This window comes from Dreissena polymorpha, chromosome 4, assembly GCF_020536995.1.
Source record: "Dreissena polymorpha isolate Duluth1 chromosome 4, UMN_Dpol_1.0, whole genome shotgun sequence".
NCBI classification, from domain to species: Eukaryota; Metazoa; Mollusca; class Bivalvia; order Myida; family Dreissenidae; genus Dreissena; species Dreissena polymorpha.
Genome location: NC_068358.1, coordinates 27,938,066 through 27,952,105, shown reverse-complemented (window position 1 = coordinate 27,952,105; position 14,040 = coordinate 27,938,066). Strand labels below are relative to the sequence as shown.

Here is a 14,040-nt window from a genome sequence, read left to right as displayed (position 1 = left end):
AAGCCTTTAAAACATGAATTAAGTAAGAAAGGTCTGTAATAAAATTCAACTTTTTGGGGACTAAAAATGCATTAAATAACGTATCTTAGGGGTAAAGGGTTAAATGGCCTGCATTAAAGCGGGTATATACGATTTTTTATATGTGTTTAATTGTAATATATTGATAAAATATGTTACAATAACACAAAATAGGCAAGAAAATTTATACATTAAAGTCGAATTTCATAAAATGCAGCAAAGACAAATTAGAGCCGATAGTGACGTACATATTTTCCTACAATAACCGAAGCATTCGTCTTTATATTAGGATCGGAGATAGTGTTCGTGTGTCGTATGAATAGATATCGTTGCAGGAATTCAAATAAACAGTTAAACTAAGTTTAGATGCACATCGTACATGTATGGTATACATGCTGGCGAATTCGGCTGTACAGCCGTTTTCAATTTCAGAATTAAATATCTGGCTTATTTCGCATTTTTCGACACATGTTCTTCTTAACTTTTATTTTAATTTATATTGAAATATATATATAATAAGTTTTTTACACAGTTTAAACAAATTCATAAATATTTGACAAAATCGTATATACCCGCTTTAAGCCCAGTTTTCCCAGAACAAGGCTCACATTACTATATTCCAGAGGTTCTATACCCCTTTGCATGCTGGGAAATTTGTCGTCTGCTAAAATGTCGTCTGCTTAATTTCTAAAATTAGCATTTTCTTCCATTTTTTTTTCAAATAATATTATCAGAATAGCAAACAGTTTGGATCCTGATGAGACGCCACGTTCTGTGGCGTCTCATCTGGATCCAAACTGTTTGCACAGGCCTTCAAAATTCGGTTCCCGCACTGAAAGAGATAAACACTTGAGAAGGCCTAGATGTAAGCTACTTCAGTGGCAGCAGGGATGTTTGATTTATGCAGATATTCCAGAACAGGTCTGCATGAGTTTTGATTACAAACCCAGGCACAGGTTATATGGATTGTATAGAGGAGGCAAGTGGAAATAAACTTTTTTCCCTTCTGTGAGAATGGCCGTTTTTTTACAATTTTGGAAAATTCACAACTCCAATGTCCGCAATTTCAAGAAGTTTGCAACTAAAACTTTCACAATATCAAGAAGTTTGTGACTAAAATGTTCACTCTTTTTGAAAGTTTGCGACTCATTTTTTCCCAATTTTGAACATTTTGCGACTCATTTTTTCACAAAATGGGGGGGGGTCAAGGCCGCTTCACATAGACAAGAAAAAAAAACTGATATAAAGAAGGCAAGTGGAACTAAACTACTGTATAGTCTTGCTATTTGGTGGTGCCATGCTTTTTTTTTGGCAAAAGTTTGTGACAAAATTTGGCCCTATTCCCACAAAGTTGTTTTTTTCCAATTTGACTGCAAAAAAAATCCCCATTTAAAGTTTAAAAAAAAATTATTTTTTTTTTAAATCTTTACTTCAGTTCATCATTGTATGCAGCTGTATTAGTCATAACATTGTTGGTATAATACATTGTAAACACTTATTCTCCTATGTTAAGTATCTGTTAGCAATGAGCAATTTTCTGTTACTACATGTATTTCATTCATAGTGACATTTGTTTAACCCTTTGCATGCTGGGTAATTTGTCTTCTGCTAAAATGTTGTCTGCTGAATTTCTAAAATTAGCATTTTCTTCGATTTTTTTCAAAGAATACTATCAGAATAGCAAACAATTAGGATCCTGATGAGACGCCACGTTCTGTGGTGTCTCATCAGGATCCAAACTGTTTGCAAAGGCCTTCAAAATTCGGTTCCCGCACTGAAAGGGTTAAACATTTTTTGTATATCCAATTAATTTGACATCCAGTTTTGGAGAAATATCAACTTATATAATGCAATTATATCTATTGAGCTTTTAATTTATCAATTTTATAAAAACAACACATAGACAACAGTATATAATTTATCTTTAAAAGAAACTTACTGTATTTCATTACTGCTGTCTTATCCCAAGCGCACAAAATGTAAGTGTGAACAGTCAGGTCAGAATGTGATAAAATAGTTGAATGCTCATCCATCAATTTCACTTCCGAACAAAGGTTCAATTTATTTGCCCATGAATTCTAAATCCATTACATTTTATTATCTATCTTAAGGCCTTGCTATTTACACAACTTTAATTTGAATTGACAACTTATATCAATAAATTATTATACTGTAAAACATATTAAATTTTTTAAGTATAAATTTCGCTCTGTGCTTTTAAAATACATTGTGAATAAATAACATTCGATGTATAACTTGACTATAAATTATGCTTACATTCGAATTGGAAACAAGGCTACAAACTTTCAAGTTACGGCAAGATAAAATTAACATAACATAGGGCCTTTCAAAACAAAAAGATTTAATTTTCTAGCCACTTAAATATCAATCAGTGATTTGATTTTCTCTGGATGAAATTTTGTGTTTTTCAAAACGGCTTTATTCAACACATACATAAATGGATTTCTGCTTTTGGAAAACAATAAAACAATACAGAATGTGCGTTGGTCATGTTCTGTTGTGTTTGTGCTAAAATTCGTGAATCAGTATACCCACAAAATGTACAGAAATAAATTTCTCGCCAATAATAATCATTTTACAGTATTTCCTTGATTTGCAATTATTGTACTGAGGCAAACATTTCAGGGGTAAATTTCACCCAATAGTGTTGATAGCAAACCTGTTTTACAGAATCATGAAATCTATGAAGCAGCAACTGTTGGGCTGTTCACTTGAGATAAGCTCAGATAAGAAGCATTTCAACTCCATCACCTCCTGAACTTGCTTCCAGCAGAATTCTGTAACTGCTCCAAATCTACCATTTTATAACAATTTCTGGAGTGTATAGATACACTACTAGATTTCATCTCTACCAAGATTTTCCTTCAATGCATTGAGACTGAGTTTGTCACAGGCTACATTGGAGGACACTTTCCGGGTTCATAGAAGTTTTCATTTAAATGGAGGTCTCTTCTAAACAAAAATCCTTAAAATAGAAAGTCACAGTTGTCCCTGATTAGCCTGTGCAGACTACACGCAATAATCTGGGACAACACTTTCTGCACATACATGGCGCCCAACCTGTCTCAGAGCAAGGCAAGTAGGAGAGTGTAGACTCACAGGGAGAGGCTCAATAGTAGGAGAGTGTAGACTCACTGAGAGAGGCTCAATAGTAGGAGAGTGTAGACTCACTGGGATAGGCTCAATAGTAGGAGAGTGTAGACTCACTGGGAGAGGCTCAATAGTAGGAGAGTGTAGACTAACACTGGGAGAGGCTCAATAGTAGGAGAGTGTAGACTCACTGGGAGAGGCTCAATAGTAGGAGAGTGTAGACTCACAGGGATAGGCTCAATAGTAGGAGAGTGTAGACTCACTGGGATAGGCTCAATAGTAGGAGAGTGTAGACTCACTGGGAGAGGCTCAATAGTAGGAGAGTGTAGACTAACACTGGGAGAGGCTCAATAGTAGGAGAGTGTAGACTCACTGGGAGAGGCTCAATAGTAGGAGAGTGTAGACTCACTGGGATAGGCTCAATAGTAGGAGAGTGTAGACTCACTGAGAGAGGCTCAATAGTAGGAGAGTGTAGACTCACTGAGAGAGGCTCAATAGTAGGAGAGTGTAGACTCACTGAGAGAGGCTCAATAGTAGGAGAGTGTAGACTCACTGAGAGAGGCTCAATAGTAGGAGAGTGTAGACTCACTGGGATAGGCTCAATAGTAGGAGAGTGTAGACTCACAGGGAGAGGCTCAATAGTAGGAGAGTGTAGACTCACAGGGAGAGGCTCAATAGTAGGAGAGTGTAGACTCACTGAGAGAGGCTCAATAGTAGGAGAGTGTAGACTCACTGGGAGAGGCTCAAAAGTAGGAGAGTGTAGACTCACTGGGAGAGGCTCAATAGTAGGAGAGTGTAGACTCATTGGGAGAGGCTCAATAGTAGGAGAGTGTAGACTCACTGGGATAGGCTCAATAGTAGGAGAGTGTAGACTCACTGAGAGAGGCTCAATAGTAGGAGAGTGTAGACTCACTGGGAGAGGCTCAATAGTAGGAGAGTGTAGACTCACAGGGAGAGGCTCAATAGTAGGAGAGTGTAGACTCACTGAGAGAGGCTCAATAGTAGGAGAGTGTAGACTCACTGAGAGAGGCTCAATAGTAGGAGAGTGTAGACTCACTGGGAGAGGCTCAATAGTAGGAGAGTGTAGACTCACTGGGAGAGGCTCAATAGTAGGAGAGTGTAGACTCATTGGGAGAGGCTCAATAGTAGGAGAGTGTAGACTCACTGGGATAGGCTCAATAGTAGGAGAGTGTAGACTCACTGAGAGAGGCTCAATAGTAGGAGAGTGTAGACTCACTGAGAGAGGCTCAATAGTAGGAGAGTGTAGACTCACAGGGAGAGGCTCAATAGTAGGAGAGTGTAGACTCACTGGGAGAGGCTCAATAGTAGGAGAGTGTAGACTCACTGGGAGAGGCTCAATAGTAGGAGAGTGTAGACTCATTGGGAGAGGCTCAATAGTAGGAGAGTGTAGTCACTGGGAGAGGCTCAATAGTAGGAGAGTGTAGACTCATTGGGAGAGGCTCAATAGTAGGAGAGTGTAGACTCACAGGGAGAGGCTCAATAGTAGGAGAGTGTAGTCTCACTGGGAGAGGCTCAATAGTAGGAGAGTGTAGACTCACTGGGAGAGGCTCAATAGTAGGAGAGTGTAGTCACTGGGATAGGCTCAATAGTAGGAGAGTGTAGACTCACTGAGAGAGGCTCAATAGTAGGAGAGTGTAGACTCATTGGGAGAGGCTCAATAGTAGGAGAGTGTAGACTCACAGGGAGAGGCTCAATAGTAGGAGAGTGTAGACTCACTGAGAGAGGCTCAATAGTAGGAGAGTGTAGTCTCACTGGGAGAGGCTCAATAGTAGGAGAGTGTAGACTCACTGAGAGAGGCTCAATAGTAGGAGAGTGTAGACTCACTGGGAGAGGCTCAATAGTAGGAGAGTGTAGACTCACTGAGAGAGGCTCAATAGTAGGAGAGTGTAGACTCACAGGGAGAGGCTCAATAGTAGGAGAGTGTAGTCTCACTGGGAGAGGCTCAATAGTAGGAGAGTGTAGACTCACTGGGAGAGGCTCAATAGTAGGAGAGTGTAGTCACTGGGATAGGCTCAATAGTAGGAGAGTGTAGACTCACTGAGAGAGGCTCAATAGTAGGAGAGTGTAGACTAACACTGGGAGAGGCTCAATAGTAGGAGAGTGTAGACTCACAGGGAGAGGCTCAATAGTAGAAGAGTGTAGACTCATTGGGAGAGGCTCAATAGTAGGAGAGTGTAGACTCACTGGGAGAGGCTCAATAGTAGGAGAGTGTAGACTCACTGGGAGAGGCTCAATAGTAGAAGAGTGTAGACTCACTGGGAGAGGCTCAATAGTAGGAGAGTGTAGACTCACTGGGAGAGGCTCAATAGTAGGAGAGTGTAGACTCACTGGGAGAGGCTCAATAGTAGGAGAGTGTAGACTCACTGGGAGAGGCTCAATAGTAGGAGAGTGTAGACTCACTGGGAGAGGCTCAATAGTAGGAGAGTGTAGACTCACTGGAGAGGCTCAATAGTAGGAGAGTGTAGACTCACTGGGAGAGGCTCAATAGTAGGAGAGTGTAGACTCACTGGGAGAGGCTCAATAGTAGGAGAGTGTAGACTCACTGGGAGAGGCTCAATAGTAGGAGAGTGTAGACTCACTGAGAGAGGCTCAATAGTAGGAGAGTGTAGACTCACTGGGAGAGGCTCAATAGTAGGAGAGTGTAGACTCACTGGGAGAGCTCATAGTAGGAGAGTGTAGACCGCACTGGGAGAGGCTCAATAGTAGGAGAGTGTAGACTCACTGGAGAGGCTCAATAGTAGGAGAGTGTAGACTCACTGGGAGAGGCTCAATAGTAGGAGGAGTGTAGACCTCACTGGGAGAGGCTCAATAGTAGGAGAGTGTAGACTCACGGGAGAGGCTCAATAGTAGGAGAGTGTAGACGACACTGGGAGAGGGCTTCAATAGTAGGAGAGTGTAGACTCACATGGGAGAGGCTCAATAGTAGGAGAGTGTAGACTCACAGGGAGAGGCTCAATAGTAGGACGAGTGTAGGACTCACTGAGAGAGGCTCAATAGTAGGAGAGTGTACTACTGGGAGATGCTCAATAGTAGGAGAGTGTGGTAGACTCACTGGGAGAGGCTCAATAGTAGGAGAGTGGTAGACTCACAGGGAGAGGCTCAATAGTAGGAGAGTGTAGACTCACTGGAGAGGCTCATAGTAGAGAGTGTAGACTCACTGGGAGAGGCTCAATAGTAGGAGAGTGTAGACTACCACTGGGAGAGGCTCAATAGTAGGAGAGTGTAGACTCACTGGGAGAGGCTCAATAGTAGGAGAGTGTAGACTCACGTGGGAGAGGCTCAATAGTAGGAGAGTGTAGACTCACTTGAGAGAGGCTCAATAGTAGGAGAGTGGTAGACTCATTGGGAGAGGCTCAATAGTAGGAGAGTGTAGACTCAACTGGGAGAGGCTCAATAGTAGGAGAGTGTAGACTCACTAGGAGAGGCTCAATAGTAGGAGAGTGTAGACCTCACTGAGGAGAGGCTCAATAGTAGAGTGTAGACTCACGGGAGAGGCTCAATAGTAGGAGAGTGTAGACTACACTGGGAGATAGGCTCAATAGTAGGAGAGTGTAGACTCACAGGGAGAGGCTCAATAGTAGGAGATGTAGACTCACGTGGAGAGGCTCAATAGTAGGAAGAGTGTAGACTCACTGAGAGAGGCTCAATAGTTACTCCTGGAGAGGCTCATAGAAGAGTGTAGACTCACTGGGATAGGCTTCAAATAGTAGGAGTAGAGGTAGACTCACTGGGAGAGGCTCAATAGGTAGGAGAGTGTAGGACTCACTGAGAGAGGCTCAATAGTAGGAGAGTGTAGACTCACTAGAGAGGCCAATAGTAGGAGAGTGTAGACTCACTGGGAGAGGCTCAATAGTAGGAGAGTGTAGACTCACACTGGGAGAGGCTCAATTAGTAGGAGAGTGTAGACTCACTGAGAGAGGCTCATAGAGAGGAGAGTGTAGACTCACTGGGATAGGCTCAATAGTAGGAGAGTGTAGACTCACTGAGGGAAGGCTCAATAGTAGGAGAGTGTAGACTACACTGGGAGAGGCTCAATAGTAGGAGAGTGTAGACTCACTGGGAGAGGCTCAATAGTAGGAGGAGTGTAGACTCAACTGAGAGAGGCTCAATAGTAGGAGAGTGTTAGACTCACTGGGAGAGGCTACAATAGTAGGAGAGTGGTAGACTCACTGGAGAGAGGCTCATAGTAGAGAGTGTAGACTCCCTGAGAGAGGCTCAATAGTAGATGGTGGAGAGGAGAGTGAGTCTAGACTCACTGAGAGAGGCTCAATAGTAGGAGAGTGTAGACTCCACTGAGGAGAGGTCTCAATAGTAGGAGAGTGTAGACTCACTGAGAGAGGCTCAATAGTAGGAGAGAGGGTAGATAGACTCACTGGAGAGGCTCCAATAGTAGGAGGAGTGTAGACTCACTGGGAGAGGCTCAATAGTAGGAGAGTGTAGACCCTCACTGGAGGAGAGGCTCAATAGTAGGAGAGTGTAGACTCACTTGGGAGAGTCTCAATAGTAGGGAGAGTGTAGACTCACAGGGAGAGGCCTCCAATAGTAGTAGGAGATGTGTAGACTCCACTGGGAGTAGGCTCAATAGTAGGAGAGTGTAGACCTCACTGAGAGTAGGCTCAATAGTAGGAGAGGTGTAGACTCACTTGAGAGAGGCTCAATAGAGGAGAGTGTAGCACTCACTGGGAGAGGCTCAATAGAGAGAGTGTAGACTAACACTGGGAGAGGCTCAATAGTAGGAGAGTGTAGACTTCACAGGGAGAGGCTCAATAGTAGGAGAGTGTAGACTCCGGTGGGAGAGGCTCAAATAGTAGGAGAGTGTAGACTCACTGGGATAGGCTCAATAGTAGGAGAGTGTAGACTCACTGGGAGAGGCTCAATAGTAGGAGAGTGTAGACTCCGGGGGAGGAGGCTCATAGGTAATAGTTAGACTCACTGAGGAGAGGCTCAATAGTAGGAGAGTGTAGACTCACAGGGGAGAGGCTCAATAGTAGGAGAGTGTAGACATCACTGGGAGAGGGCTTCAATAGTAGGAGAGTGTAGAACTCACAGGGAGAGGCTCATAGTAGGAGAGTGTAGACTCACTGGGAGAGGCTCAATAGTAGGAGAGTGTAGACTCACAGGGAGAGGCTCAATAGTAGGAGAGTGTAGACTCACTGGAGAGGCCTCAATAGAAGGAGAGTGTAGACTCACTGGGATAGGCTCAATAGTAGGAGAGTGTAGACTCACGGGAGAGGCTTCAATAGTAGGAGAGTGTAGACTCACTGGGAGAGGCTCAATAGTAGGAGAGTGTAGACTCACAGGGAGAGGCTCAATAGTAGGAGAGTGTAGACTCACTGGGAGAGGCTCAATAGTAGGAGAGTGTAGACTCACAGGGAGAGGCTCAATAGTAGGAGAGTGTAGACTCACTGGGAGAGGCTCAATAGAAGGAGAGTGTAGACTCACTGGGATAGGCTCAATAGTAGGAGAGTGTAGACTCACAGGGAGAGGCTCAATAGTAGGAGAGTGTAGACTCACTGGGAGAGGCTCAATAGTAGGAGAGTGTAGACTCACTGAGGAGAGGCTCAATAGTAGGAGGTGTAGACTCACTGGGAGAGGCTCAATAGTAGGAGAGTGTAGACTCACTGGAGAGGCTCAATAGTAGGAGAGTGTAGACTCACTTGGGAGAGGCTTCAATAGTAGGAGAGTGTAGACTCACTGAGAGAGGCTCACTAGTAGGAGAGTGTAGACTCACTGGGAGAGGCTCAATAGTAGGAGAGTGTAGACTCACTGGGAGAGGCCTCAATAGTAGGAGAGTGTAGACTCACTGGGAAGAGGCTCAATAGTAGGAGAGTGTAGACTCACTGGGAGAGGCTCAATAGTAGGAGAGTGTAGACTCACTGGGAGAGGCTCAATAGTAGGAGAGTGTAGACTCACTGGGAGAGGCTCAATAGTAGGAGAGTGTAGACTCACAGGGAGAGGCTCAATAGTAGGAGAGTGTAGACTCACTGGGATAGGCTCAATAGTAGGAGAGTGTAGACTCACTGAGAGAGGCTCAATAGTAGGAGAGTGTAGACTCATTGGGAGAGGCTCAATAGTAGGAGAGTGTAGACTCACTGGGAGAGGCTCAATAGTAGGAGAGTGTAGACTCGGTGGGAGAGGCTCAATAGTAGGAGAGTGTAGACTCACTGAGAGAGGCTCAATAGTAGGAGAGTGTAGACTCACAGGGAGAGGCTCAATAGTAGGAGAGTGTAGACTCACTGGGAGAGGCTCAATAGTAGGAGAGTGTAAGACTCACTGAGAGAGGCTCAATAGTAGGAGAGTGTAGACTCACTGGGAGAGGCTCAATAGTAGGAGAGTGTAGACTCACCTGGGAGAGGCTCAATAGTAGGAGAGTGTAGACTCACTGAGAGAGGCTCAATAGTAGGAGAGTGTTAGACTCACAGGGAGAGGCTCCAATAGTAGGAGAGTGTAGACTCACAGGGAGAGGCTCAATAGTAGGAGAGTGTAGACCACTGAGGAATAGGCTCAATAGAGGAGAGGGGCTCACTGGGATAGGCTCATAGTAGGAGAGTGTAGACTCACTGAGAGAAGGCTCAATAGTAGGAGAGTGTAGACTCACTGGGAGAGGCTCAATAGTAGGAGAGTGTAGACTCACTGGGAGAGGCTCAATAGTAGGAGAGTGTAGACTCACTGGGAGAGGCTCAATAGTAGGAGAGTGTAGACTCACTGAGGATAGGCTCAATAGTAGGAGAGTGTTAGACTCACTGGGAAGGCTCAATAGTAGGAGAGTGTAGACTCACTGGGAGAGGCTCAATAGTAGGAGAGTGTAGACTCACTGGGAGAGGCTCAATAGTAGGAGAGTGTAGACTCACAGGGAGAGACTCAATAGTAGGAGAGTGTAGACTCACTGGGAGAGGCTCAATAGTAGGACAGTGTAGACTCACAGGGAGAGGCTCAATAGTAGGAGAGTGTAGACTCACTGGGAGAGGCTCAATAGGAGAGTGTAGACTCACTGGGAGAGGCTCAATAGTAGGAGAGTGTAGACTCACTGAGAGAGGCTCAATAGTAGGAGAGTGTAGACTCACTGAGAGAGGCTCAATAGTAGGAGAGTGTAGACTCACTGGGAGAGGCTCAATAGTAGGAGAGTGTAGACTCACACTGGGAGAGGCTCAATAGTAGGAGAGTGTAGACTCACAGGGAGAGGCTCAATAGTAGGAGAGTGTAGACTCACAGGGAGAGGCTCAATAGTAGGAGAGTGTAGACTCACAGGGAGAGGCTCAATAGTAGGAGAGTGTAGACTCACTGGGAGAGGCTCAATAGTAGGAGAGTGTAGACTCACTGGGAGAGGCTCAATAGTAGGAGAGTGTAGACTCACTGAGATAGGCTCAATAGTAGGAGAGTGTAGACTCACTGGGAGAGGCTCAATAGTAGGAGAGTGTAGACTCACAGGGAGAGGCTCAATAGTAGGAGAGTGTAGACTCACTGGGAGAGGCTCAATAGTAGGAGAGTGTAGACTCACTGGGAGAGGCTCAATAGTAGGAGAGTGTAGACTCACTGGGAGAGGCTCAATAGTAGGAGAGTGTAGACTCACTGGGATAGGCTCAATAGTAGGAGAGTGTAGACTCACTGGGAGAGGCTCAATAGTAGGAGAGTGTAGACTCACTGAGAGAGGCTCAATAGTAGGAGAGTGTAGACTCACTGGGAGAGGCTCAATAGTAGGAGAGTGTAGACTCACTAGAGAGGCTCAATAGTAGGAGAGTGTAGACTCACTGGGATAGGCTCAATAGAAGAAGAGTGTAGACTCACTGGGAGAGGCTCAATAGAAGGAGAGTGTAGACTCACTGAGAGAGGCTCAATAGTAGGAGAGTGTAGACTCACTGGGAGAGGCTCAATAGTAGGAGAGTGTAGACTCACTGGGAGAGGCTCAATAGTAGGAGAGTGTAGACTCACTGAGAGAGGCTCAATAGTAGGAGAGTGTAGACTCACTGGGAGAGGCTCAATAGAAGGAGAGTGTAGACTCACTGGGAGAGGCTCAATAGTAGGAGCGTGTAGACTCACTGGGATAGGCTCAATAGTAGGAGAGTGTAGACTCACAGGGAGAGGCTCAATAGTAGGAGAGTGTAGACTCACTGGGAGAGGCTCAATAGTAGGAGAGTGTAGACTCACAGGGAGAGGCTCAATAGTAGGAGAGTGTAGACTCACAGGGAGAGGCTCAATAGTAGGAGAGTGTAGACTCGGTGGGAGAGGCTCAATAGTAGGAGAGTGTAGACTCACTGGGATAGGCTCAATAGTAGGAGAGTGTAGACTCACTGGGAGAGGCTCAATAGTAGGAGAGTGTAGACTCACTGAGAGAGGCTCAATAGTAGGAGAGTGTAGACTCACTGGGAGAGGCTCAATAGTAGGAGAGTGTAGACTCACTGAGAGAGGCTCAATAGTAGGAGAGTGTAGACTCACTGGGATAGGCTCAATAGTAGGAGAGTGTAGACTCACTGGGAGAGGCTCAATAGTAGGAGAGTGTAGACTCACTGGGATAGGCTCAATAGTAGGAGAGTGTAGACTCACTGAGAGAGGCTCAATAGTAGGAGAGTGTAGACTCACTGAGAGAGGCTCAATAGTAGGAGAGTGTAGACTCACTGGGATAGGCTCAATAGTAGGAGAGTGTAGACTCACTGAGAGAGGCTCAATAGTAGGAGAGTGTAGACTCACTGAGAGAGGCTCAATAGTAGGAGAGTGTAGACTCACTGGGAGAGGCTCAATAGTAGGAGAGTGTAGACTCACTGGGAGAGGCTCAATAGTAGGAGAGTGTAGACTCATTGGGAGAGGCTCAATAGTAGGAGAGTGTAGACTCACTGGGATAGGCTCAATAGTAGGAGAGTGTAGACTCACTGGGATAGGCTCAATAGTAGGAGAGTGTAGACTCACTGGGATAGGCTCAATAGTAGGAGAGTGTAGACTCACTGAGAGAGGCTCAATAGTAGGAGAGTGTAGACTCACTGGGAGAGGCTCAATAGTAGGAGAGTGTAGACTCACTGAGAGAGGCTCAATAGTAGGAGAGTGTAGACTCACTGGGAGAATTCATCTCTAATCACTCACTGGGAGAATTCATCTCTACTCACTCACAGGGAGAATTCATCTCTACTCACTCACTGGGAGAATTCAGCTCTACTCACTCACTGGGAGAATTCATCTCTACTCAGTTATTCTTTACATGCATTGATGATGCTTTTCTGTTGCCCAGAAATAAAAGTTTTTATATGGCATCATATAATGGCAGAAGATTCAGCAAATCCTTTTCACAATATACGATCTATTTCCCACTTCAGGCAGGATCTTCAATAAAATAAATCTTCCAAATCAATGAAACATCAAAATGCTCAACCCTCCTTCCCCTTGAACAAGCCGTCTTACCTTCAGGAAGTTCTTTGGTGCTGGTGGGTAAACAATGAAGTGTCGTAGAGTGAACCCGTAGCCCCGCTCAGTGCGGGGGATGTGGACGGTACGGGGGCCGGTGAGCGGGGTAGACTTGCTGCGCGCTAACTTCCAGCCTGGTCCCTAAAACACAGAAAATCATGGTGTAATGTAACCCCACTGAAATAGTGTGTAATGTAACCCTATTGAAGGTCACAATATACTAAATAATTGCCCAATATAATTCAATGTAAAAGCGACAACTTAAAGCGAAAATAAATGCAACATTTTGCACATAGAAACCCCATGACCATACCTTTTCTAAAAGGTTATTCTAAGAGTAATCAATTTAAGCAATAAAAAAATATCATGTTCAAACCAAGAAAGACCTTGACAAAAATCAAATTCAATAGTTTTTTACACCTTAATTTTTCGGCCATTTTCTAGTTGAATGTAACCTTTTTCAGTGCAAATTTTAACATATGTCTCTAACTTTGTCATTTTCAGATATTTAGTAGTGAACGCCTATTCTTTCCCTTTCAATATCTACAAGAGATAAAGCCAGAACAACAGTCTAAAGTGTAAAACATGGCTTCGAGTAAACTATGATGGTTAATTTATTTTATTAAAGACCTTTCTTACTAGATGCAAGTTTTTAAGGCTTCATCTCCAAACCTTAGATACTGACGAGCAGCAAACAGCATAAAACCTAAACAGACTGTGAGTTACTTGCAGGCTGTTCTGGTTTAATGCTGTTTGCACATAGCCATTTTCACTTTGCTTCCAAGTGGTAAGGGTTAAACATGGCTTAGTGCATGTCGGTAAAGTGTAATTCCAGATTAGCCTGTGAATTCCACAAAGACACTTTTTCGGCAGACTGGATTTTCGTTTAAAAAAGACTTCCCTTAAACAAAAAAAAATCCATAAAAGCAGAAAGTGTCATCCCTGACAGAAAGTGTCATCCCTGACAGAAAGTGTCATCCCTGACAGAAAGTGTCATCCCTGATAGAAAGTGTCATCCCTGATAATTAAAGCTTGTGCAGACTGCGCAGGCTTATCTTGGACAACACTTCACGCTTCACATGCATTAAGCCCAGTTTTGCCACTGCACAACTCATATCCATATCCTTATATATTAAATACCAAAGCACTTAAAGATAAACATCTTTTCCATAAGTTGTTCGGAACTTATGCACTTAAAGATAAACATCTATTCCATAAGTTGTTCGGAAATTTTGATTACATCAATTGAATTGATAACAGAAAATTCCACCTTTCAAAGAATCAGACAAAAACATACACATTAAAGTTTCTGAATTCACTGCAAATTACATATAATTATTATTGTATTCCACAACATGTATATATAGACAGTGGCGATAAAGAACTATCCATATAAACATATTCCATGAAAGTTGCGTTTTTGAATAACAGGGCAAACAATGGTATTGTATACATGTCAGGCAAACTGGACAGATTATTTAGACTTATTTTCTTCATAAT

At 43.8% G+C, this 14,040-nt stretch overlaps 1 protein-coding gene across 6 annotated transcripts in view; it reads right to left on the bottom strand.

The window, feature by feature from the left end:
- LOC127877481 (uncharacterized) overlaps positions 1-14,040 on the bottom strand; it is a 119,818-nt gene that overhangs the window by 77,090 nt on the left and 28,688 nt on the right. For all 6 annotated transcript variants that reach the window (XM_052423400.1, XM_052423401.1, XM_052423404.1 and 3 more), the window contains one exon: positions 12,538-12,681. In XM_052423400.1, the coding sequence (XP_052279360.1) occupies positions 12,538-12,681 (144 nt within the window). The remainder of the gene's footprint in view (positions 1-12,537; positions 12,682-14,040) is intronic.